The sequence below is a fragment of the Oratosquilla oratoria genome, chromosome 11 (assembly GCF_046742065.1).
Source record: "Oratosquilla oratoria isolate Oo_2021 chromosome 11, ASM4674206v1, whole genome shotgun sequence".
Lineage (NCBI taxonomy): Eukaryota > Metazoa > Arthropoda > Malacostraca > Stomatopoda > Squillidae > Oratosquilla > Oratosquilla oratoria.
In genome coordinates, this window is record NC_134787.1 from 23,394,666 (window position 1) to 23,422,407 (window position 27,742).

Here is a 27,742-nt window from a genome sequence, read left to right on the forward strand (position 1 = left end):
ACATGGATGGGTGGTGCGAGAGGTGAATGCAAGGGTAGTGGGTCAGGAATTAGAGATGGTTAAAGAAAACGGAGAAAAGTGGGAGATAAGCCAGTTATTGTTTGTTGACGACACTGTGCTTGTAGTAGGATCAGAGGAGGGATTGAGGAAGTTAGTGACAGATTTTGGGAAGATGTGCGAAAGAAGGAAGTTGAAGATAAATGTGGGTAAAAGTAAGACGATGAGATGTACAGTACAAGGGGAGAGAGTGGCAGCAGGCTGGAAGTAAGTATTAAGGGAGAGAGACTGGAGGAAATGGATAGTTTTAGATACTTGGGTGCAAATGTGGCAGGAAAGGGAGGAGTGGGGGTGGAGGTAGAATGTAGATTGAGAGAAGCAAGTAAATGCCTCGGTGGATTAAAAAGTGTAATGAGAAATAGACATTTGGGAATGGATGCTAAGACGAGATTGTATGAAGGAGTGATTGTGCTAACAGCACTGTACAGGGCAGAAACATGGAACATAAGAGAGGAAGAGAGAAGGAGTTTGAATGTGTTTGAGATGAAATGCCTGAGAAGTATGATAGGGGTTACTAGGCTAGAGTGAGAAATGACGAGGTGAGGAAAAGAACAGGGATGGAAAGGGAATTGGGAGATAGGGTGGATGAAAGAGTACTGGGATGGTTTGGAACACATGGAAAGAATGAATGAGTGAAGAAAGATTAGTAAAAGGGGTGTGGAAAGCAGAGGTGGAAGAAGTGAACATGAGGGGGCGACCAAGGATGAGATTGATGGATGGGGTAAAAGGGGCATTGGGAAAGAGGGGAATGTCTATTGAGGAAGGACGGGAGAGGACAGAAGATAGGGGTGGATGGAGAATGGTTGTGTACAGATGATGCTGTGTTGCATGAGGGGGAGAGAGTGGGGGATGGGGGTGAGGGAGTATGTATGAGAAATAAATTGACGCAGCCCGAAGAGATTTCTCCCCATCGTCTCCTTTCTGCATGTGGGGGCGGAGAGAGGGGGGGGGGATCACCGATTTAATAAAGCGGCCTTTCTGTGGATGTGCTGTGTGTTGCAACACTGCTTCTGACCCAGGGCAGTGGACAAGGTGCAGGGATTACCCATCATCCAGGAGGTGCCAAGATAAGAGGGAGGGAAGAGGGTAGATAGGAATTGGAGAATGCAGGGGTTGGAATGGGTGGGAGTGGTTTCTATACCTTTTTTTTTTTTTTTTTTTTCTTTTTTTTTGCTACCTCCTTATATATATATATATATATTATATATATATATATATATATATATATATATACACACACACATATATATATATATATATTTATATACATATATATATACATATATGTATAAATATATATATATATATATATATATATATATATTATTTGGATGATGGAGAACATAAACACAGGGGAAGGCTCGGAACCCTAAACACTCTAACGTTTCGTTCGCGTAGAACTTCTTCAGAGAGTGTATGTAGAACTGCAATTGAAGTTTATGTACTAAATCTAATTATCTTTTCGGACACTTGGGAAAGGTCGTTTTATCGGCTGAAAGAAACCTGCACAGCGAAGCTATGGCGATAATCCCATACCACACTCCTGGTCATATGGCCATTTCCCGAAGGTTGAGTGTGGTTTGAATTTTCCGCCAAAATCATCGGAAATTTAAAATTCCCGGCTCTGTGCAGGCATGCGCATTGTCGACCCCACCTCCCCCTCCCTATCCCTTCCCTTCTTACCCGGCTAGCTCGAGCCGGACGTCGCGTCACTTAGATCGCGGAAACGGGACCGAGTGGTTAACTCGCTGCCCACATGGGAGCAGGCGGTCCCGTTTCCTGCTGGTTAATCGTCTGTTAGTTTTATCGCTTTCCGCTTGGCTGCTGGTTTGTCTCATTCTTCGACTTTGATTTTATACGAGCACAATCCGTCCCCGTCTTCGAGCCGTCCCTGGTAAACAACCCGGGTCCTCTCGGAGGACAGGGGACGTGTCTTATGGTACGGAGTGTGGCGCCCCCCAGGGTCATCAGGCCTCTCGGCAGCGCCATACCTCTGACCATCATCGGTCCTCTATTGCCTCACGGTTTGTTTCAGGCCCTAGGCGTAGACTTTGACCATATACGATCGCAATCCGTCCCCGTCTTCAGGCCGTCCGTGGTAAGAACCCGGGCCTCTCGGAAGACAGGGGGACGTGTCTTATGGTACGGAGGGTGGCGCCCCCCAGGGTCATCAGGCCTCTCGGCAGCGCCATACCTCCGACCATCATCGGTCCTCCATTGCCTCACGGTTTGTTTCAGGCCCTAGGCGTAGACTTTGACCATATACGATCGCAATACGTCCCCGTCTCCAGGCCGTCCGTGGTAAGAACCCGGGCCTCTTTGAAGACGGGGGGGACGTGTCTTATGGTACGGAGTGTGGCGCCCCCCAGGGTCATCAGGCCTCTCGGCAGCGCCATACCTCTGACCATCATCGGTCCTCTATTGCCTCACGGTTTGTATCAGGCCCTAGGCGTAGACTTTGACCATATACGATCGCAATACGTCCCCGTCTCCAGGCCGTCCGTGGTAAGAACCCGGGCCTCTTTGAAGACAGGGGGACGTGTCTTATGGTGCGGAGTGTGGCGCCCCCCAGGGTCATCAGGCCTCTCGGCAGCCCCAAACCTCCGGTCATCAATGGTCCTCTAACAGCCTCATAGCTTGCTTCGTCAGGCCCTAGGCGTAGACTTTGACCTTATACGATCGTAATCCGTTCCCCATACGTCTTCGGGTCGTCCGCGGTAAGAACCCGGGCCTCTCGGAAGAGAGGGGGACGTGTCCTATGGTACGGAGGGGGTGCCCCCGAGGGTCATCAGGCCTCTCGGCAGCCCCATACATCCGACCAATAATGGTCCTCTAACGCCTTAATGGCTCCCTTTGTGAGGCCCTAGGCGTAGACTTTGACCTTTTCCACTCGTAATCCGTTCCCCATACGTCTTCGAGTCGTACGTGGTAAGAATCCGGGCCTCTCGGAGGACAAGGGGACGTGTCCTATGATACGGAGGGTGACGCCCCGAGGGTCATCAGGCCTCGGCAGCCCCATACCTTCGACCAATAATGGTCCTTTAACGCCTTATAACTTTCTTGTCAGGCCCTAGGCGTAGACTTTGACCTTTTCCACTCGTACTCCGTTCCCCATACGTTCTCAAGTCGTCCGTGGTAAGAACCCGGGCCTCTTGGAGGACAAGGGGACGTGTCTTATGATACGGAGGGTGGCTCCCCGAGGATCATCAGGCCTCGGCAGCCCCATACCTCCGAGCTTCAATGGTCTTCTAACGCCTCACGGCACCACCCTCCTTCCAGGTTTCTTAAAAAAAAAAAAAAAAAAAAACACCACCCAGCCCTTCTCATGAGCCACAGCCAACCTCTTATCAACTTCACTTGGCTTGAGTTTAAAGATGACTTACCTGATGTTCCACCCCCAAGTAAAACACAAAAGAACTTTAGACTTAGGGAGTCTAGTGTTAGTTAAAATGAGTATAAATTAGTTCAAAGAAACTACAATCATTTAGTGTAATGAGAAGAGGAAAATCAGTTTTAAATAGTACAGTTTAAGTTGGCGCAAAGTGCTAGGTATTACATAAATAAAATGCCTTGACCTTGGAGAAAAAAAAAAAAAAAACAGGTCGAAATGGACATGACTTCTCCTATTCAACTTGAGCTAATCTACAGTCATGATGGTCGAGAATTTTACCATGTTAAAATTAATTTCGACGCTCACCGTGACTCAGGTGGAAATGGACATGACTTTTCCTATTCAACTTGAGCTAATCTACAGTCATGATGGTCGAGAATTTTACCATGTTAAAATTGATTTCGACGCTCACTGTGACTTAGGTCGAAATGACCATGACTTTTCCTATTCAACTTAAGCTAATCTGTAGTCATGATGGTCAAGAATTTTACCATGTTAAACTAATTCAACGCCCACTGTGACTCAGGTCGACATGAACATGACTTTTCCTATTCAACTTAATTTAATCTACAGTCATGATGGTCGAGAATTTTACCATGTTAAAATTAATTTCGACGCTCACTGTGACTTAGGTCGAAATGACCATGACTTTTCCTATTCAACTTAAGCTAATCTGTAGTCATGATGGTCAAGAATTTTACCATGTTAAACTAATTCAACGCCCACTGTGACTCAGGTCAACATGAACATGACTTTTCCTATTCAACTTAATTTAATCTACAGTCATGATGGTCGAGAATTTTACCATGTTAAAATTAATTTCGACGCTCACTGTGACTTAGGTCGAAATGAACATGACTTTTCCTATTCAACTTAATTTAATCTACAGTCATGATAGTCCAGAATTTTACCATGTCAAAATTTATTTCAACGCTCACTGTGACTCAGTGATGTCACGGTATGATAAGATGACGTCATTGTGATAAATTGACGTCACCATGTAGTCCTATGACGTCAATTTGTGTCCCTGTGACGTCACGAGACGATCCTATGGCGCCATGATCAATCCGGTGACGTCACAGTATAATCACATGATGTCACTAGGTATTAAACATATAGAAGTCCGCTTGTGGGTGATGAGACGTCACAAATTGCCATAGCACACTATTGGATGAAGACGCTCGCCACGGGCTTCGAGAACTTCCCGCGGGAAGACTTGGGGTGAGTTGGATACATACCGAGGGTCCAGGCCCGTCTTCGTGGGAGACGCTCAGGGAACGTCTTCACCCAGGACGAAGCCTCTTGACTAACGCCCACGGACGAGGTCGCTCGGAAACGAACTTGGCCTCGCATACTCCCTTTCGGTTTCTCGCTTACCCCGAGGATCTTCACGAAACTAGTGAGAGTGGTAGGCGTACGTTGGACGGAAGCAAGCGTCTCCACACTCATGTTCCTAGACGGCTAGTTGATGCATTTGCCCACCGGGGAGGGTGCATCGGCCGACATCTCAGTGGCTCTGAGTGTGTTGGCGGACGTGGAGTTCGGGGTGGACTGGGACGGGTCTGCCCTTGCTCCCACACAGAGACTTTATTGGCTCGGGATTGAGTGGGACACAGTCAGCGTCCTTCGGGTGCTCCCCTGCGCCAAAAGAGCGTGCTTCTCTCACACGTCCTCCCTCCTTCGGTGGCGGGGGGGGGGGGCCTCAACTTCGCGACCCCGGCCCTTCCACTGAGCCGCTTGGGGCTCCGACGGCTGGTACGGGAGGTCGACAGGAGCATACTGCTTCTCCCGCGTGACCTGCCCGGGCCGATACCCTCAGCACTCCACAGGTTGTTGCGTCGCTGGCTTCGGTCGGGGGCCCTACGCCGGTCGCTGGAGTTTCTCCGCACCCACTCTGTGGAGCGGGTGCGGGACCTAGGGACTGGACATCGACGACTCCCTTGGGGACACGGTGTCTCTACCACTCGGTCGCCCCTGTCCCATGTGTCGCCATGGAAACGGCTCCAACCCTCTCATCTCAAAAAAGTGGAGGGGGCAAAGGGCGACCGAGGAGTGGGGAGGGGCCAGGAACCGTTGAACAGGATACAAATTTCGTATAATTTACGCATTGTGTGAACAGTGCAATGTTGTGCATGTCACATTCTTCGGCGTGGGTACTTGACGTTTCTGTCTCCCCTCTACTGAGTGATAAAATGAATAAGCCTCCCATAGGAAAGACACACGTAATAACGGTTTGATTCAGGCTTCACCTCTCCTCCCACCTGTCCTCGTCTCATGCATAGCTTCGCTGTGCAGGTTTCTTTCAGCCGATAATATTTCTTTGTCGCGGCTCGTGCCGCTTAAATTCTTCTTATCGGCTTAAGAAACCTGCACAGATTTAGGGTCCCTCCCTCCTCCCACAGGCGAAGCCTTCATTTCTCATTGAAGTGACGCGACGTCCGGCTCGAGCTAGCCGGGTAAGAAGGGAGGGGATAGGGAGGGGGAGGTGGGGTCGACAATGCGCATGCCTGCACAGAGCCGGGAATTTTAAATTTCCGATGATTTTGGCGGAAAATTCAAACCACACTCAACCTTCGGGAAATGGCCATATGACCAGGAGTGTGGTATGGGATTATCGCTATAGCTTCGCTGTGCAGGTTTCTTAAGCCGATAAGAAGAATTTAAGCGGCACGAGCCGCGACAAAGAAATATTTCTGGCGTGTTTTAGAATCAAAATACTAGTTTCTTTAGCTAAATTGATAAACCCTCCTCGATGATTCGATGAATTATTAGTAGAAATATATGCTGATTCAACAATTCTTCTAGTGAGTTTATCAAAACCTTTATGTAGCACTTCAGCTTCTCTCCAGTTTGGTAAATGATCGAATTTTTCTGCCAAACTGGAGAGAAGCTGAAGTGCTACATAAAGGTTTTGATAAATTCACTAGAAGAATTGTTGAATCAGCATATATTTCTACTAATAATTCATCGAATCATCGAGGAGGGTTTATCAATTTAGCTAAAGAAACTAGTATTTTGATTCTAAAACACGCCAGAAAAACGACCTTTCCCAAGTGTCCGAAAAGATAATTAGATTTAGTACATAAACTTCAATTGCAGTTCTACATACACTCTCTGAAGAAGTTCTACGCGAACGAAACGTTAGAGTGTTTAGGGTTCCGAGCCTTCCCCTGTGTTTATGTTCTCCATCATCCAAATAATTTGTCTAAAATACTTATCAATATATATATATATATATATATATATATATATATATATATATATATATATATATATATATATATATATATATATATATATGAGTGGAAAGGGTGGTGAGGTAAACGCCAAAAAAACCGTAGGAATTTTATTACTAACGTTTCGTTCTTAAGAGGAAATGGGTGATGGATGGGAGTGGGATGGGTGGGGTGAGTGCATGCCTTGCCTGGCGACCTCCCGTATAAAGCGGTATACACCTATTGGTATGTACGTAGATAGATTTATATTGTAATTCAAATGTCACATAATCATAGGAAAATTAACTTGCATTCAAACAAATACGGTATCTGGTTGACAGATGGCGTATCGGTAGCCGGATTACAATACTCATCAGTGATTTTGCCACTATCAAAAGTGCTTTGGGGCATCCTAATTTAGCGGGAAGACCAGATTTTTTCTCCTTCAATATTTTCTCACATTTTGAAAATATGGGTGAGTCACTCTGTTTCTGCTATAAGTGAAAACTTGGTAAATAATTATCATGTAAGTAACATGTTACTAACATTATGTTTAAAAATAGGAATTGTAAACTCAAATGGACCTCAGTGGCAACATGCACGGCGTTTTGCTCTCCACCATTTAAAGGACTTTGGAATGGGAAAGACATCTTTAGAAGACACCATCATACCAGAAGTAAACCAGTTGATTAATGAAATATCCAAGCAAGAAGGCGAGCCCATGGAGATATCGAATGCACTAAATGTAAGCATTCTTAATATCATCTGGAAATTAGTGGCTGGTAAGTAGTCTTGCATATGTACATATATAAACATATGCACAAAGAATCCACAATCTGAATAAAAAGGAAACAAAGAAGAAAGTTAAAATTCTATATTTTGGCTAATAGCTACAGCTTTCTTCAGGAAGGTACAAGATACGAGAGTTGTTTGAGACTTGAATACTGTTAAGATGAAAGAGGGGCAGGAACATGGGTAGCACGACGGACAACATCCGTCACTCAGGGCGGGGTCAGAAGGAAGGGTCGTATGCCATCAGAAGGGGTAGGGGTATGAGGTCAGAGGTGGGGTGGAGTGCGGGGTTGAAAGGGGGAGGGGGAGCGGGGTTCAGGAGGGTGAAGATTCTTAACCAAATGACTAACAGCTAGATGCGAGATTATGTCCGGAGACCATTGTCCTTTGGAGATGTTAAGGTTTGGAAATTGAAGAATGTTCCTGCCCCTCTATCATCTTAACAGTGTTTAGGTCTCAAACAACTCTTGTATCTTGTACTTTCCTGAAGAGGGCTATAACTATTAGCCAAAATATAGAAGTTTAATTTTCTTCTTAGTTTCCTTTTTATTTCAACTGTGGGTTCTTTGTGTGTTTCACAAATGTGCTACTACATTTTGTCCCAGTGATATAAACACACACATACATACACACATTCGTCGGATGGACGGCGAAGATTGGAGTTCCGAAGAAAAAGTGAAATATTCCTGGATCTCAACGTCAAGGAAGTACCTTATTGTATTTACAGGGAAGGGGAAAGCTCGTGGTGTAGTGGGAAGGTGAGGAAAAAGGTGAAGGGGACGGATTACTGAGGGAAATGGAAGGAAATGACGAAGAGGAGGACTTGGTCCAGGAGGACAGGCGTCTTGTAAACAAGCCAAGGACCGATGATGATTTTAGTGAAGACGGGATTAACAAAAATGTAAAGATTAGAAATATAGATAAGAGCAGCACAATGGAAGGTGAAGATAATAATTTCCAGGGATTTAATGGGGGGGGGGATACCAACCTCCCCCGATTAGCAAGACTAGAGGAAAAACTTCAGAAAATGACCGAACATAGGGAGAGTAGGTTCGGTAAAATATCAAAGATTGCTCAGAGAATTGAAAAATTGGAAGAATTAGAGAAGGTGAACAAAAACCTAAGTAAAGAAATAGAAGAATTAAAAAGACAGTTAAAAGAAGTAAAATATGAGCATGAGGAATTAAAGAGGAATAATAAAGAGAATAAAGAGTCCATAGCAAAAGAAGCACAGGATTGGAAAAAAAAAATCCAAGAGAACAGTAAAATTGCATTTACTGACATAATAAAACAGCAAATGAAAGAACAAACTGAAGACTCAGTTATTAAAGTGATGAGACAGGAGAAGAATATAGTAAGAGACTTAGCAGATAAAAATAAATGTATAATTATATTAGGAATGGAAGAGAAGTATAATCTAAATACAACCACAAGAATCAAAGAGGAAAAAAAAGTAAACAGTTTACTAGAATTAGTTCAGGAAGATGAACGTGAAATCATGAAACAAATTGAAGAGATATATAGATTCGGAAAATATAGTACAGATAACACCAAACCAATTGAGATTAAATTCAGGTCACAAACGTCAGCAGAGAATATCTTAGCAAAAACAGTGAAACTAGCAAACAGTGAACAATATAAAAAGGTATGGATAAAAAGAGAAATGAATAAAGAGGAAAGAGAGGAGGAAAAAATGAAAAGACAAGAAGCTAAGGGAAAAAACGAGAACAGAACAGAGACAGAAAAAGAGAAATTCTATTGGAGAGTAGTGAATATGAAAGTGAGGAGATGGGCCATACCAGAGAAAAACAAAAGGGAAACAGAAAATACAATGGAAGTAGCAGAAAATTAAGAGTGTCTTACACAAATATAGATGGATTAATAACAGGATTGAATGAACTGAATAATTATCTGAAGGAAAAAGAACCGGACATAATGGGAATAGTAGAGACAAAAGTAAAAGGTCCACTACCACCCAACAGTGTAGGACATGACGCATATAATTATTGGATTAGAAACAGAGAGGTAAAACAAGGGGATGGAGTTATGTTCCTGACTAAGAAAGATATAAATGTGAGGAGTGTCACATATGGAAAGAATACAGTAGAGATGATTATGATCGAAGTGGAAGACAGAGATAAGAAGAGGAGAAAGTTTGTAATAAATTATGTGCCTCCTAAAACAGCCTCGTGGGAAGAGAGTGAACATAAAAGTACGTTAGAAGACACAAGAATAACATTAAATAAGATAATGGAAGAGGGAGGAAGAATAGTTATGATGGGCGACTTTAATTGCAAAGAAGTCTGCTGGGAAGAAATGACAGTAAAGGGTGGAGACGACTCATGGGGAAATGTTCTACTCGAGATGATTATTGACCATACAATGACACAATGGATACAAGAGAACACTAGGTATAGAAATGAAGAAGAACCATCGAGACTAGACCTAATAATCGCATCTGAACCTAAAATAGTGGAAAATATTGAATATAAGACACCAATAAATAAAAGTGACCACATATTGATTGAACTGGAACTAAATGAGGAAAAATACATAAAAAGAAATGAACGATATAGAAAAGGAAGAATGATGTACGATTTTTTTTCAAAACAAGAGAATTCTTTGAAAAAGAAAACTAGGAAAGAAAAATGGAATATTTTTACAAAAATTTATAAAGAAGGAGTGGAAAAGTATGTCCCAAGACAAAAACAAGAAAAAGAATATGTAAAGTGCTGGTACAACAAAAGTTGTAGGAAGTTAAAAGACAAAAGAGATAAAGCTTGGACCAAATGGAAGAGAGACAAAAGACCTGAAAAATGGAAAATATATACTTATTATAGAAATGAATACGTATAAGTGAGCAGTGAGGAAAAGATAAAATATGAAAAAGAGGTAATTGAAATATGTAAAGATCAACCAAACCTATTCTACAGATTTGTAAACAACAAACTGAAAAACAAACAAGATTCAGAGAAATTAAGACAAGGAGTTGAATATACAGAGGAAATAGAAATGGCAGAAATTATGAACAAGCATTTTAAATCGGTGTTTACAAGGGAGAACATACAACCTGGAGAGATTGAATGGGAAGAGAAAGTCACCCCTATGAAAGAAATACTAGTAACAAAAAATGAAATAATGAAACACTTGAGTAATCTTGATGTCAGAAAATCGCATGGACCAGATGAAATAGCAAACTGGGTTTTGAAAGAATGCAGGAATGAACTGGCAGACAAAATACATAGCCTAATAAACAGTTCCTTGAAAGAAGGAAAAGTTCCAGAAGATTGGAAAAAAGCAAATATAGTACCTATATATAAAGGGGGGAAATAAAGAAGACCCTACTAACTATAGACCAGTCTCTCTAACAAGTACAATAGCAAAACTTTGTGAAAGAATTGTCAAAAGTAGATGGGTAAAGTATTTAGAAAAAAAAAAACGTGCTAAATCCAAGGCAATTTGGATTCAGACAAGGACGATCATGCGTCACCAATTTAATATGTTTCTATTCAAGACTAATAGATATAATACAAGAAAGAGATGGATGGGCTCATTGTGCGTTTCTAGACCTAAAAAAAAAAAAGCTTTTGACAAAGTACCACATAAGAAGTTGCTTAATAATTAGAAACTACAGGAGGAATACAGGGCAAACTGCTTAAATGGATGGAAGACTTTTTGTAAGAAAGAAAAAATGAGAATAGTGATAAAAGACAAACACTCAAATTGGGATGAAGTAATAAGTGGTGTTCCACAAGGAAGAGTTCTGGCCCCAATAATGTTTGCTATATATATTAATGATATGGATAAAGGAATTGGAAGTTATATGAGCTTCTTTGCAGATGATGCAAAACTATTAAAAAAGTGAACACGGAAGAAGATTGTGAGTCACTACAGAGTGATCTAAATAAAGTATGGGAATGGAGTAGGAAGTGGGAGATGGAGTTCAATACTAAAAAATGTAGTATAATGGAATTTGGAAAAAGCAAAAAAAGAATAATAGGATCATATAAATTGGGAGAAGAAGGAATAAAAAAAGTTGAAAATGAGAAGGAACTGGGAGTCATTATTATGAATAATATGTCACTTGAGAGACATATAAATAAGATTTTTGGAGAAACATATAATCTAATAAGAACAATCAAAGTGGCATTTACATACCTGGATGAAGAAATGGTGAAGAAAATACTAATCATTTTGATAATACCAAGATTGGAATATGCAGCAACGATTATTAAACACAATTATTAAAGTGATGAGTGTGGAAGAGAATATAGTGAGAGACATTGCGGATAAAAAGAAATGTATAATTATATTGGGGATGGAAGAGAAGTATAATAGAAATTGGACTACAAGAACAAAGGAGGAGAAGGAGAAAGTAAATAAGATATTGGAAGTAGTTCAAGAAGATAGAACAGAAACAGGGAAAGAAATAGAAGAAATATATAGATTAAAGAAATAGAATACAGATAAGACCAGACCAATTAAGATCAAATTCAGGTCACAAACGACAGCAGAGAATATCTTAGCAAAAACAGGGAAACTAGCAAACAGTGAACACTTTAAACCAGTGGTCCCCAAACTTTTTTCTGTCATTTCCCCCCTGCACCTAGTTCAACCATCCAGATTTCCCCCTTCATGTGTATGGGGGAAAGAGTAGTTAAAACACACTGTGACTATTTACTAATTTATTTTTCAAATGTACATATATACTGATAAACAGGCATTCTCTCTCTCTCTCTCTCTCTCTCTCTCTCTCTCTCTCTCTCTCTCTCTCTCTCTCTCTCTCTCTCTCTCTCTCTCTCTCTCTCAGACATGAGAAAATTCATCTGAGATTTTTTTTAGTTCGTAGGTAGTATAATTATTTCCCCCCTGGTGGCTTCAAATTTCCCCCAGTTTGGGAACCCCTGCTTTAAACAGATATGGATAAAAAGAGAAATGAATAAAGAGGAAAGAGAGGATGAGAAAGCAAAAAGACAAGAAGCTAAGGAAAAAAAACGAGAAAAGAACAGAGACAGAAAAAGAGAAATTCTATTGGAGAGTAGTGAATATGAAAGTGAGAAAATGGTACATAGCAGAGAAAAACGGAAGGGGAACAGAAAACACGATGGAAGTAGCAGAAAATTGAAAATGTCTTACACAAATATAGATGGCTTAATAACAGGCTTGAACGAACTGAATGATTACCTGAAAGAAAAAGAACCGGACATAATGGGAATTGTGGAGACAAAATTGAAAGGTCCACTACCACCCAACAGTGTAGGACATGGTGCATATAATTGTTGGATTAGAAACAGAGAGGTAAAACAAGGGGGTGGAGTTATGTTCCTGACTAAGGATATAAGTGTGAGGAATGTCACATATGGAAAGAATAGAGTAGAGATGATTATGATGGAAGTGGAAGACAAAGATGGGAAGAGCAGAAAGTTTGTAATAAATTATGTGCCTCCTAAAACAGCCTCGTGGGAAGAGAGAGAACATGAAAACATGTTAGAAGACACAAGGATAACATTAAATAAGATAATGGAAGATGGAGGAAAAATAGTTATAATGGGTGACTTTAATTGTAAAGAAGTCTGCTGGGAAGAGATGACAGTAAAGGGTGGAGACGACTCATGGGAAAATGTTCTACTTGATATGATTATTGACCATAAAATGACGCAATAGATTCAAGAGAACACTAGGTATAGAAATGAAGAAGAACCATCGAGACTAGACCTAATAATCACATCAGAACCTAAAATAGTGGGAAAGATTGAATATAAGACACCAACAATTAAAGTGACCACATATTGATTGAAATGCAACTAAATGAGGAAAAATACATAAAAAGAAATGAACAATATAGAAAAAGAAGAATGATGTATGAAAAAAATGATAAAATAAGAGAATTCTTTCAAAAAGAAGACTGGGAAAGAATATACAAAGAGGAAACAATAGTGGAAGAGAAATGGAATATCTTTACAAGAATTTATAAAGAAGGAGTGGAAAAGTATGTTTCAAGACAAAAGCAAGAAAAAGAATATGTAAAGTGCTGGTACAACAAAAGTTGTAGGGAGTTAAAAGACCAAAGAGATAAAACTTGGACAAAATGGAAAAAAGATAAAAGACCTGAAAAATGGAAATATATACTTGTTATAGAAATGAATATGTACAAGTGTGCAGAGAAGAAAAAAGAAAAAACGAAAAAGATGTCATAGAAAAATGTAAAGACCAACCAAATCTATTTTGCAGATTTGTTAATAACAAAGTGATAAACAAACAAGATTTAGAGAAACTACGACAAGGAGGAGTTGAATACACAGAGGAAATAGAAAGAGCAGAAATTATGAACAAGCATCTTAAATCAGTGTTTACAAGGGAGAACATACAACCTAGTGATAATGAATGGGATGAGAAAGTTCCCCCTATGAAAGAAATAGAAGTAACAAGGAATGAAATAAGGAAACACTTGAGTAATCTTGATGTCAGCAAATCGCATGGACCAGATGAAATACAAAGGATTACAAAGGCGGAGCAAACTGGATTTTGAGAGAATGCAGGAATGAATTGGCTGACAAAATAAATAGCCTAATAAACAGTTCCTTGAAAGAAGGAAAAGTTCCAGAAGATTGGAAAAAAGCAAATATAGTACCTATATATAAAGGGGGGAAACAAAGAAGACCCTACCAACTATAGACCAGTCTCTCTAACAAGCACGATAGCAAGAATTTGTGAAAGAATGATCAAAAGTAGATGGGTAAAGCATTTAGAAAAAAAAAAAAAACTAAATCCAAGACAATTTGGATTCAGACAAGGACGATCATGCGTCACAAATATGTTTCTATTCAAGGCTATTAGATATAATACAAGAAAGAGATGGATGGGCTCATTGTGCATTTCTAGACCTAAAAAAAAGCTTTTGACAAGGTGCCAAATAAGAAGTTGCTTAAGAAATTAGAAACTACAGGAGGAATACAGGGCAAACTGCTTAAATGGATGGAAGACTTTTTGCAAGAAAGAAAATTGAGAGTGGTGATAAGAGACAAACACTCTAATTGGGATGAAGTAATAAGTGGTGTTCCACAAGGAAGAGTTCTGGCCCCAATAATGTTTGCTATATATATTAATGATATAGATGAAGGAATTGAAAGTTATATGAGCTTCTTTGCGGATGATGCAAAACTGTTGAAAAAAGTGAACACTGAAGAAGATTGTGAATCACTACAGAGTGATCTCAATAAAGTATGGGAATGGAGTAGGAAGTGGGAGATGGAATTCAATATTAAGAAGTGTGGTACAATGGAATTTGGAAGTAGCAGAAAAAGAATAGTGAGATGTTGAAACACAATGGCAAAGGCCAACAAGACTGTGAGAATCAACACGGTGTGAGATCGAAACCTTTATTGGAAACTTATAATTTAATAAGAACAATCAAAGTGGCATTTACATACCTGGACGAAGAAATAGTGAAGAAAATACTAGTCACTTTGATAAGATCAAGATTGTAGTATGCAGCGACGACGTGGTCACCAAGTACAAAAAAAAATGTATAACAAAACTTGAAAGAATACAAAGAGCAATTACGAAATTGGCACCAACACTCTCAGAACTATCATATGAGGAAAGACTAGCAAAACTTGAGCTAGAGACATTAGAGCAAAGAAGAGAGAGAGGAGACTTGATAACTATTTATAGAATCATGAAAGGCATAGAAACTATTGATAGAGGGGATCTAATAAAATGGGATGGTAGAGATAGAAGTGGACACGGAAAGAAAATCAAGACAGTTATAGAAAAGACCTGAAAAAGAACAGCTTTCCCATTAGGGTAATAGACGTTTGGAACAAGTTACATGAAAATGTGGTGTGCGCAAAAACGATAAATGAATTTAAAAACAGTCTAGATAAAATGAGATATGAAGACGGGACACTACGAGCATAACTCCCCTTCCCGTAAAATACAACTAGGTAAATACGCACACACGTCGGACAGACGGCGAAGATTGGAACTCCGAAAAAAAAGCAATTTCCATGGATTTCAGCGACGAGGGAGTACCTGTGTTTTATTAGTAGGGAAGGAGAATGATCGTGGTGTAGTGGGCATTTGAAGAAAAAGGAGAAGGGGAGGAATTATGGAGAAAAATGGAAGAAAATGAGGAAGGGGTGGAACAGGCCCAAGAAGTCATAAGGGACGTAAACAAAAGGTGCGCAGAAGACACAAGTGAAATCCAACAAATTATCAAAGGGATCATAAGTAGAAATATAGATAAGAGCAACTCAATAGAAAGTGGAGATAATTATTGCTATGGATTTAATGAGGAGGGAAACGACCTCCCCCAATTAGCAAGTCTAGAGGACAAACTAGAGAAAATGAACGAATCATGGGAGGTAAGGTTCAGCCAAATCGCGCTAATTACACAGAGAGTTGATAAATTGGAAGAACTAAAGAGGGAGAACCAAAACCTAAACAAAGAAATACAAGAATTAAAAAGACAGCTACAAAAAGTAACGGATAAGAATGAAGAATTAAAGAGGAATAATAAAGAGAATAAGAAGTCCATAGCAAAAGAGGTAAAGGGTTGGAGAAAAGTTCAAGATAATAAAATTGAATTCAGAGATATAGTTAAAAAAAAAAAAAAAAAAAATAACAGATGAAGGAACTAAGGGGACAGTTATTAAAGTGATGAGAGAGAAGGAGAATATAGTAAGAGACCTAGCAGAAAAAAGAAACTTATAATTACATTAGAAACGGAAGAGAAGCATAATCCAAATAGGACTACAAGAATAAGAGATGAGAAAGATAAGGTAAACAATGTATCAAAAACATTTCAAGACGGTGAACAGGAAATAGGAAAAGAAATTGAAGAATTAGAAAGACTAGGGAAATACAGTATAGACAAGACCAGAAATATTAAGGTTAAATTCAGGACACAAACTACAGCAGAGAATGTGTTTTCAAAAACAGGAAAAATAGAAGAAAATGATCAGTACAAACATGTATGGATAAAAAGAGATATGAACAATGAGGAAGGAGAGGAAGAGAAAACAAAAAGAATCGAAGCTAAAGAAGAAGAAGAAACAAAAAACGAGAACAGAAAAGAATCAGCCAAAGAGAAATTCTATTGGAGAGTAGTGGATATGAAAGTGAGGAAATGGTTCACAGCAGAAAAAAACAGAAGTGAAACAGAAAACAGGACGGTGGTAAATAAAAATTAAAAGTGTCCTTCACAAATATAGATGGATTAATAACAGGCTTGGATGAACTGAATGATTACCTGAAGGAAAAATATCCTGACATAATGGGAATTGTGGAGACAAAATTGAAAGGTCCATTACCACCCAATAGTATAGGACATGGTGTATATAATTACTGGATTAGAAAGAAGTAAAACAAGGGGGTGGAGTTATGTTCCTGACTAAGAAGGATATAAATGTGAGGAATATTACACATGGAAAGAAAAGAGTGGAGATGATTATGATGGAAATAGAGGACAGGGACAAGAAGAGCAGGAAGTTTGTGGTAAATTATGTGCCTCCTAAAACTGCTTCATGGGAAGAGAGAGAACACGAGAATATGTTAGAAGACACAAGGATAACACTAAATAAGTTAATGGAAGATGGAGGAAGAATAGTCATAATGGGTGACTTTAATTGTAAAGAAATCTGCTAGGAAGAGATGACAGTAAAGGGTGGAGACGACCTATAGCGAAATGTACTACTTGATATGATTATAGAACATACAATGACACAATGGATACAAGAGAATACAAGGTATAGTTTCACCTCCCCTTGTAGTCACTGTCACCACTGTCAGACCTCTCCCTCTATTCTGTTAGTAGTCACTTAATTTCCCCTCACGTCTTTTCTTATAAGTATCCAGTAGTTTTCTAGTACTTTTTAAGCAGTAGGCCCCATGCCTAGTTTCCTTTAGTTTCACTAGTTTCCAAGTGCATTAGGCCCCTTGCCTAGTTCTTGTCATGTACTTCAAATCAGTCCTGGGGTAAAGAAATTGTACTTTTCTTCTTTCACTGTAATTTCACAGTCTTGTTACACTCAGGATCTCTCTCTCTCTCGTCTCCTCACATCGTCTCCCGAGATCCCCGTATCCTACGCTAAGCTACCTTCGTCTGACGTCACTAAGTTTTGTAATCCAATCTCCTCTGACTTCTCAAATAAATGTCACTCCTTATGGGCGTGACTTTGAATTCATGCACCAATAATTTTTTCTCCTTCTCCACCTTTCCTCCAATCCGGAAAGCCATTGCAATGCCACTAGCAATATCGTTTACCTCAGCATTAGTCAAACGAAGCTAACCTGCGCTTACAGAGTTTTGATTACATCATCGATTATAAAACAGTCACCTCCGTTGGTGTTTACATAGACATAACGTCGCCTCAATGTTATCAACAGCAGGCGAGCAGGCGTCGTGTCTGAATTGTTGAGTCAGCATTCTAATGCCCTAGTGTTTCCCAAGCTCATTTCCATTCGTACAACTACCGGCCTCTTACATATAGAAATGAGGAAGAACCATCGAGACTAGACCTAATAATCACATCAGAACCTGAAATAGTGGACACGATTGAATATAAGACACCACTATGTAAAAGTTACCACATATTAGTTGAACTGGAGCTGAGGAAAAATACATGGAAAAAATGAACAATATAGAAAGGGAATATTGAAATATGGAAAACAAATTCTGATAAAATGAGAACATTTGGTCAAAAAGCAGACTGGGAAAGGATATACAAAGAGGAAAGAACAGTAAAAGAGAAATGGAATATTTTGACCCCCCAAAAAATGTATATATAAAGAAGGAGTGAAAAAAAAAGTAAAATGTTGGTACAACAAAAGATGCAGCGAGTTAAAAGATAAAATGGATAAAGCTTGGATAAAATTGAGGAAAGACAAAAGACCCGTAAAATGGAAAAGATATACTGGTTATAGAAATGAATATGTACATGTGCACAGAGGAAAGAGAAAACACAAAAAGGACGTCATAGAAAAATGTAAAGATCAACCAAAACTATTCTATAGATTTGTAAACAACAAACTGAAAAACAAACAAGAATTAGTGAAACTACGACAAGGAGGAATAGAATACACAGAGGAAATAGAAATAGCAGAAATTATGAACAAGCATTCTGAATCAGTGTTTACGAGAGAGAACATACAATTTAGAAATGTTGAGTGGGAAGGGAAAGTCCTCCCTAAGAAGGAGATAGAAGTAACAAAGAATGAAATAATGAATCACTTGAGTAATCTTGATGCAAGAAAATCGCATGGTCCAGATGAAATGGCTAACTGGATTTTGAGAGAATGCAGGAACGAACTATAAGACAAAATACATGGTCTAATAAGCAGTTCATTGAAAGAAGGAAAAGTTCCAGAAGATTGGAAAAGAGCAAATATAGTACCAATATATAAGGGGGGAAACAAAGAAGATCCTACAAAATATAGACCGGTCTCTCTTACAAGTACGATAGCCAAAATCTGTGAACGAATGATCAAAATTAGATGTGTAAAACATTTGAAAAAAGTACTAAATCCGAGGCAGTTTGGATTTAGACAAGGAAGATCATGTGTCACAAACTTGATGTGTTTCTATTCAAGACTAATAGATATAATACAGGAAAGAGATGGATGGACCGCGTTTGCCTTTCTAGACCTGAAAAAAGCTTTAGATAAGGTGCCACATAAGAAATTGATAAAGAAATTAGAAACTGCAGGAGGAATACAGGGCAAGCTACTTAAGTGGATGGAAAACTTCCTGCATGAACGGAAAATTAGAGTGGTGATAAGAGACAAACATTCCAGTTGGAATGAGGTGATTAGTAGAGTTCCACAAGGAACAGTTCTGGCCCCAATAATGTTTACGATATATATTAATGATATGGATGAATGAATTAAAAGTTGTATGAGCTTCTTCGCAGACGATGCAAAAATATTGAAAAAAGTGAGCACCGAAGAAGATTGTGAGTCACTGCAGAGTGATCTCAATAAAGTATAGGAATGGAGTAGGAAGTGGGAGATGGAATTCAACACCAAGGAGTGTAATATAATGGTATTTGGAATAAAAAAAAAAAAGAGTAGTGGGATCATATACATTGGGAGAGGAAGAAATAAAAATAGTGGAAAAAGAGAAGTACCTAGGAGTCATTATTTTGAAACAGGTAAACAATTTTTTTTTTAGAAACTTATAATTCAGTAAGATCAATCAAAGTGGCATTTACATACTTGGACGAAGAAATGGTGAAGAAAATACTAGTCACTTTGATATGACCAAAATTGGAGTATAAAGCGACGACGTGGTCACCAAGTACAAAAAATTTATAACAAAACTTGAAAGAATACAAAGAGCATTTACGAAATTGGCACCAACATTCTCAGAATTATCATGTGAGGAGAGACTGGCAAAACTTGAGCTACAGACATTAGAGCAAAGAAGAGAGAGAGGAGACTTGATAACAATTTATAGAATCATGAAAGGCATGGAAATTATTGATAGAGAGGATCTAATATAATAGGATTGTAGAGATACAAGAGGACATTGAAAGAAAGTGAAAAAAAAATACAATTATTGAAGAGACCTGAAAACGAACAGCTTTCTCCACAAGATAATGCACGTTTGGAACAAGTTAGATGAAAATGTGGTGTGTGCAAAAACGATACACAAATTTGAAAATAGTCTAGATAAAACGAGATATGACGACGGGACTCCACGAGCATAGTTCCCCTTCCCGTAAAATACAACTAGGTAAATATACAGAATCGGACTGACGGCGAAAATAGGAACTTCGGAAAAAACACGCAAATTTCGTGGATTTCAGCAACGAGGGAGTACCTGTGTTGTATTAGTAGGAAAGGGGAAAACTCGTGGTGTAGTGGGCAGGTTTAGAAGAAGAAATAAAAGGAGAAGGGGAGGCATTGTTAAGGAAAATGGAAGAAAATGAGAAAGGGGAGAAACGGTACTGGACGTCAGAAGAGGTGTCAACAAAAGTTGTGCAGATGACACAGACGAGGTCGAACAGATGAGCAGAGGTGTCAAAAGCAGAAATATAGATAATAGCAGCTCAATGGAAAGAGGAGATAATTACTTCTATGGATTTAATGAGGGAAGAGATGACAACCTCCCCCGACTAGTAAGTCTAGAGGAGAAACTTAGAAAAAAAAAAAAAAAACGAAGCATGGGAGATTAGGTTTAACCAACTAATACTAGTTACACGAAGAGCTGATAAACTGGAAGAAATAAAGAAGGAGAATCAAAACCTAACTAAAGAAATAGAATAATTAAAAAGACAGTTAAAAGTGGTAAAGGATAAGAATGAATAAAAGAGGAATAATAAAGAGAATAAAGAGTCTATAACAAGAGAGGTAAGTGGTTGGATAAAAGTCTAAGAGAATAACAAAATTGAATTTAGAGATGTAGTGCAACAACAGATGAAGGAACAAACTAAGGACACAGTTATTGAAATGATGAGAGAAAATATAGTAAGAGACTTAGCAGATAAAAAGAAATGTATAATTATATTAGGAATGAAAGAAAAGCATAATCCAAATAGAACTACAGTAGTAAAGGAGGAGAAAGAAAAAGTAAACAAGACATTAAAATAGTTCAAGAAGATGAACAAGAAATAGGGAAAAATTTCAAGAAATGTATAGAGTGAGAAAATACAATATAGAGAAGACCAGGCCAATTTAGGTCAGAAACGACAGCAGAGAATGTCTTATAAAAACAGGGAAACTAGCAAAAAGTGATCTGTATAAACAGGCATGGATAAAAAGAGAAACGAATAAAGAGGAAAGAGAGGAAAGGAAACAAAAAGAATCGAAGATAAAGAAAAAAAAAACGAGAACAGAACAGAGTCAAAGAGAAATTCTATTAGAGAGTAGTGGATATGAAAATGAGAAAATGGTTCATTGCAGAGAAAAACGGAAGGGAAACAGAAAACAGGATGGAGATAAAAAAAAATTAAAAGTGCCTTTCAGAAATATGGATGGCTTAATAACAGGCTTGAATGAAAATGATTACCTGATGGAAAAAGAACCTGACATCATGGGAATTGTGGAAACAAAATTGAAAGGTCTATTACCATCCAACAGTGTAGGACATGGCGCATATAATCATTCGATTAGAAACAGAGAAATAAAACAAAGGGGTGGAGTTATGTTCCTGACTAAGAAGGATATAAATGTGAGGAATATTACATATGGAAAGAATAGATTATGATGGAAATAGAGGACAGGGACAAGAAGAGCAGGAAGTTTGTAATAAATTATGTGCCTCCTAAAACAGCTTCGTGGCAAGAGAGAGAACACAAGAATATATTAGAAGACACAAGGATAACACTAAATAAGATAATGGAAGATGAAGGAAGAATAATTATAATGGGTGACTTTAATTGTAAAGAAATCTGCTAGGAAGATATGACAGTGAAGGGTAAAGACGACATATAGGGAAATGTACTACTTGATATGATTATAGAACATACAATGACAAAATGGGTACAAGAGAATACTAGGTATAGAAATGAAGAAGAGCCATTGAGACTGGACCTAATAATCACATCAGAACCTGATATAGTGGACAAGATTGAATATAAGACACCACTAAGTAAAAGTTACCACATATTAGTTGAACTACAACTAGATAAAATATACATGGGAAAAAACGAATAATATAGAAAAGGAAAATTTATGTAAGGAGAAACAAATTTTGATAAAATAAGATATTTTTCTTTAAAAGCAGATTGGGAAAGGATACACAAGGAGGAAACAACAGATGAGATGATATGGAAATTTTTGTCAAAAAATTGTAAAGGAGTGGAAAAGTATGTTCCAAGACAAAAACAAGAAAAAGGATATGTAAAATGTTGGTACAACAAAAGATGTAGCGAGTTAAAAGACAAAAGGGATAAAGTCTGGAGAAAATGGAGAAAAACAAAAAACCTGAAAAATAGAAACTACATACTAGTTATAGAAATTAATATGTACAAGTGCGCAGAGAAGAAAAGAGAAAATACGAAAAGGATGTCATAGAAAAATGTAAAGATCAACCAAAACTATCTTATAGATTTTTAAACAACAAACTGAAAAACAAACAAGAATTAGTGAAACTACAGGGAGGAGTTGAATTCACAGAGGAAATAGAAATAGCAGAAATTATGAACAAGCATTTTGAATCAGTGTTTATGAGGGAGAACATACAACTTGGAGATGTCGAGTGGGAGGAGGATGTCCCCCCTATGAAAGAGATAGAAGTAACAAGGAAAGAAATCATGAATTACTTGAGTAATCTCAATGTTAGAAAATCGCATGGTCCAGATGAAATGGCTAACTGGATTTTGAGAGAATGCAGGAACGAACAGACAAAATACATATTTTAATAAGCAGTTCATTGAAAGAAGGAAAAGTTCCAGAAGATTGGAAAAGAGCAAATATTGTACCAATATAAAGGGGGGAAACAAAGATCCTACAAAATATAGACCGGTTTCTCTTACAAGTACGAGAGCTAAAACTTGTGAAAGAATGATCAAAATTAGATGGGTAAAGCACTCGGAAAAAAAAAAAAAAACATACTGAATCCAAGGCAGCTTGGATTTAGACGATGAAGATCATGTGTCACAAACTAGATGTGTTTCTATTCAAGACTAATAGATATAATACAAGAAAGAGATGGATGGCCTGATTGTGCATTCCTAGACCTGAAAAAAGCTTTAGATAAGGTGCCACATAAGAAATTGCTTAAGAAATTAGAAACTGCATGAGGAATACAGGGCAAACTACTGAAGTGGATGGAAGACTTCTTGCATGAAAGAAAAATGAGTGTTAATAAGAGACAAACAATCCATTTGGGATGAAGTGATTAGTGGAGTTCCACAAGGAACAGTTTTGGCCCCAATAATGTTTGCTATATATATTAATGATGTGGATAAAGGAATTGAAAGTTATATGAGCTTCTTTGCGGACGATGCAAAACTGCTGAAAAAAATTAACACTAGAAGATTGTGAGTCGCTGCAGTGTGATCTCAATACACTATGGGAATGGAGTAGGAAGTGGGAGATGGAATTCAATATTAAGAAGTGTAGTATAGTGGAATTAGGAACAAGAGAAAATAAATAGTGGCATCATATGAATTGAGAGAGGAAGAAATTAAGAAATTGGAAAATGAGAAGGACTGGGAGTTATTGTTATGAATAATATGTCCCCTGAGAAAATTATAAACAAAAATTTGGGAGAAACTTATAATTTAATAAGATCAATCAAAGTGGCATTTACATACCTGGACGAAGAAATGGTGAAGAAAATACTAGTCACTTTGATAAGATCAAGATTGTAGTATGCAGCGACGACGTGGTCACCAAGTAAAAAAAAAAAAGAAAAAAAAAAAATTAAAAAGAATTGTATAACAAAAATTGAAAGTATACAGAGCAATTACGAAATTGGCACCAACGCTCTCAGAACTATCATATGAAGAGAGGATGACAAAACTTGAGCTACAGACAGAGCAAAGAAGAGAGGAGACTTGATAACTATTTATAGAACATGAAAGGCATAGAAAGTATTGATAGAGAGGATCTAATAAAATGGGATGGTAGAGATACAAGAGAACACGGAAAGAAAATCAAGACAGTTATAGAAGAGACCTGAAAAAGAACAGCTTTCCCCACAGGATAATAGACGATTGGAAGAAATTAGATGAAAATGTGGTGTGTGAAAAAACGATAAACTAATTTAAAAATAGGCTAGATAAAACGAGATATGAAGACGGGATACCACGAGCATAGCTCCTCTTTCCGTGAAATACAACTAGGTAAATACACACACACACACACGTCGCACAGACGGCGAAGATTGGAACCCCGGGAAAAAAAAACAAATCAGCGATGAGGTACCTGCGTTGTATTAGTAGGGAAGGGGAAAATTCGTGGTGTAAAGGGCAGGTGAAGAAAAAGGAGAGGGGGAGGAATTATGGAGAAAAATGGAAGAAAATGAGGAAGGGGAGGAACAGGCCCCAGAAGTCAGGAGTGTAAACAAAATGTGTGCAGACGACACAGGTGAAGTCGAACAAGTCAACAAAGTGATCAAAAGTAGAAATATAGATATGAGCAACTCAAAAGAAAGTGGGTATAATTATTTCTATGGATTTAATGAGGGAGGGGAAGACAACATCCTCCGATTAGCAAGTCTAGAAGAAAAACTAACAAAAATGAAAGAAGCATGGGAGGTTAGGTTCAGCCAACTCGCGCTAATTACACATATTTGCTAAATTGGAAGAAATAAAGGAGAACCAAAACCTAAATAAAGAAACAGAACAATTAAAAAGACAGTTAAAAGAAGTAAAGGATGAGAATGAGGCATTAAAGAGGCATAATAAAGAAATTAAGGAGTCCATAGCAAAGGAGGTAAAGGGTTGGAGAAAAGTTCAGGAGGATAATAAAATTGAATTTAGAGATAGAGTGAAACAACAGATGAAGGAACACACTAACGACACAGTTATTAAAGTGATGAGAGAGAAGGAGAATATTGTAAGAGACTTAGCAGATAAAAAGAAATATACAATTATATTAGGAATGGAAGAGAAGCATAATCCAGATAGGACTACAAGAGTAAGAGATGAGAAAGAAAAAGTAAACAAGGTATTAAAATTTTTTCAAGGTGAACAGGAAATGGGGAAAGAAATTGAAGAAATGTATAGTTTAGGGAAATACAGTATAGACAAGACCAGCAGAGAATGTCTTATCAAAAACAGGGAAACTAGCAGAAAGTGATCAGTACAAACAAGTATGGATAAAAAGAGAGACGAATATAGAGGAAAGAGAGAAAAAGAAAACAAAAAGAATCGAAACTAAGGGGGGAGAAACGAGAACAGAACAGAGTCAGACAAAGAAAAATTCTACTGGAGAGTAGTGGATATGAAAGTGAGGAAATGGTTCATAGGAGAGAAAAACAGAAGGGAAATGGAAAACAGGATGGAGGTAACAATATCAAAAATGTCCTTCACAAATAAAGATGGATAATAACAGGCTTGAATGAACTGAATGATTACCTGAGGGAAAAAGAACCATATAAATGGGAATTGTGGAGACAATATTGAAAGGTCTATTACCACCCAACAGTGTAGGTTATGGTTTATATAATTATTGGATTAGAAAGAAAGAATTAAAACAAGGTGGTGGAGTTGTGTTTCTGACTAAGAAGGATATGAATGTGAGGAATGTTACATATGAAAGAATAGAGTGGAGATGATTATATATATATATATATATATATATATATATATATATATATATATATATACTGTATATATATATATACAGTATATGTATATATATATATATATATATATATATATATATATATATATATATATATATATATATATATATATATACAAGCCGCGGGCTTCGCCCTCTCCGGCTTCGCCGGGGGCTTGGCTGCGCAAACAGCGGCCTACGGCCGCAGCTTTCCGCGCTCTAATCCCTCGTTTTCCCCTTCGGCCTCGGCCTCGGGGCGGAACCCCAACACGGGATTCCCAGCACGAAGAAGAACGCGAAGAAGAACACGAAGTAGAATGCGAAGAAGAACGCGAAGAAGAACGCGAGGAAGAGGAACGCGAAGAAGAACGCGAAGAAAAACGCGAAGAAGAACGCGAGGAAGAAGAAGAAAAAGAAGAACGCGAAAAAGAAGAACGCGAAGAAGAAGAAGAAGAAGAAGAAGAAGAAGAAGAAGAAGAAGAAGAAGAAGAAGAAGAAGAAGAAGAAGAAGAACGCGAAGAAGTAGAAGAAGAAGAAGAAGAAGAAGAAGAAGAAGAAGAAGAAGAGGAACGCGAAGAAGAAGAAGAAGAGGAACGCGAAGAAGAAAAAGAACGCGAAGAAGAACGCGAAGAAGAAGAAGAAGACGAAGAAGAAGAAGAAGAAGAAGAAGAAGAATACCACCTGACCCCGACTTACCCAAGCGCTTTTTCAAGAATATTTTTAGGACAAAGTGTCACCGTAATACCACCTGTCCCCGACTTCCACAGCGTTTTTTAGAAGAATATTTTTATCTAGACTTAGATATATATATATATATATATATATATATATATATATATATATATATATATATATATATATATATATATATATATATATATATATATATATATATATATATATATATCTATATATATATACAAACTACACTAACATGGTTACAATGTAAAGATTACAAGAAGAATAAGAGCCTCATAGCTGTAGCTCCTTTCTTCTATATAACTAGAGAAAAAAAAAGATAAATCATTAAAAAATAAGGTAGAATAAGTAAACATTGATACAAAATTGTAGGTAGGCAGTTATGTATTTTAACATCTCTATGAGTTGATAATGAGATGTACATAATTCATGATCTTGTTTTTGAAGTGGGGGGCTTTCATATGTTCACACTTGACAGCACACTGCAGTGTGTGGGCACAGGTTGTTTCATGGAAGTAGTAGTCTGGGTATAGTGTTGCCTGGACAAACACTGGTTTGCAAGTCTGTTGGTGTGTGTGTATATTAAATACACAGACACCAACAGACTTGCAAACAAGTGTTTGTACAGACAACACCATGGCCAGACTACTACTACCAGTGAGTTCCCCCTCTGTGTTAGTAAGAATGGTGTTGGTAGATGGAACTCTGTCTTTTATGTGCTTGCTTATAGTGAATAAGTGTGAAATAGCCCCCTCATTTTTTTGTAATGACTCAGATTCAGAAGTGTCAACATACCCATACTTTTTATGAGTCAGGTTAGCTATTATTGAGTTGAGGTGGTTTTTGTAGCAATTTTACTTATCTTTTGAAAATTATTAGATACTCATGGGGTTGTATCTTCTTATCCAATCATAATACCTAGTCTTGAATTTGTTTGATGGTTTTAGCTCGGGCTATATCAGCTTGTAAGCTATTCCAAGAATTGATGAAGTTTGAGGGAAAAATATTTCTTGATACCCTTTAGAATTTTCTCCCTTTGCCTTGTGACTCTCTCTTGTCCCAAACCAAGAGTTCTTCTGTTATTCTTATCTATTCTCTTTAGTGACTTGAACACAAGTATGCTTTACTCCATTCCTGCATGTTCCAGATCGGAGATACAATATCAATGATGAAGAAATCCTTACCTTTCAAAAAATGGTATATGAAAACTTTGAGATTGCACAGGGACCTGTAATGCTTCTGGATTACTTCCCATGGTTTTTCCACATTCTTCCTTCTTGGGTTATCAATAAAGTCATGAAAGTAAATATAATGGAGTACAATCGGAATAACTTAAATGATTTTAATAAGG

At 38.0% G+C, this 27,742-nt stretch overlaps 1 protein-coding gene across 6 annotated transcripts in view; it reads left to right on the forward strand.

Moving 5' to 3' along the window:
• Nucleotides 1-27,742, forward strand: part of LOC143029663 (cytochrome P450 2L1-like) — a 99,693-nt gene that overhangs the window by 42,865 nt on the left and 29,086 nt on the right. For 4 of the 6 annotated variants that reach the window (XM_076192475.1, XM_076192471.1, XM_076192474.1 and 1 more), the window contains exons 4-6: nt 7,005-7,138; nt 7,227-7,445; nt 27,539-27,741. In XM_076192475.1, the coding sequence (XP_076048590.1) occupies nt 7,005-7,138; nt 7,227-7,445; nt 27,539-27,741 (556 nt within the window). The remainder of the gene's footprint in view (nt 1-7,004; nt 7,139-7,226; nt 7,446-27,538; nt 27,742) is intronic. The other 2 variants (XM_076192473.1, XM_076192476.1) reach the window with 2 other exon arrangements.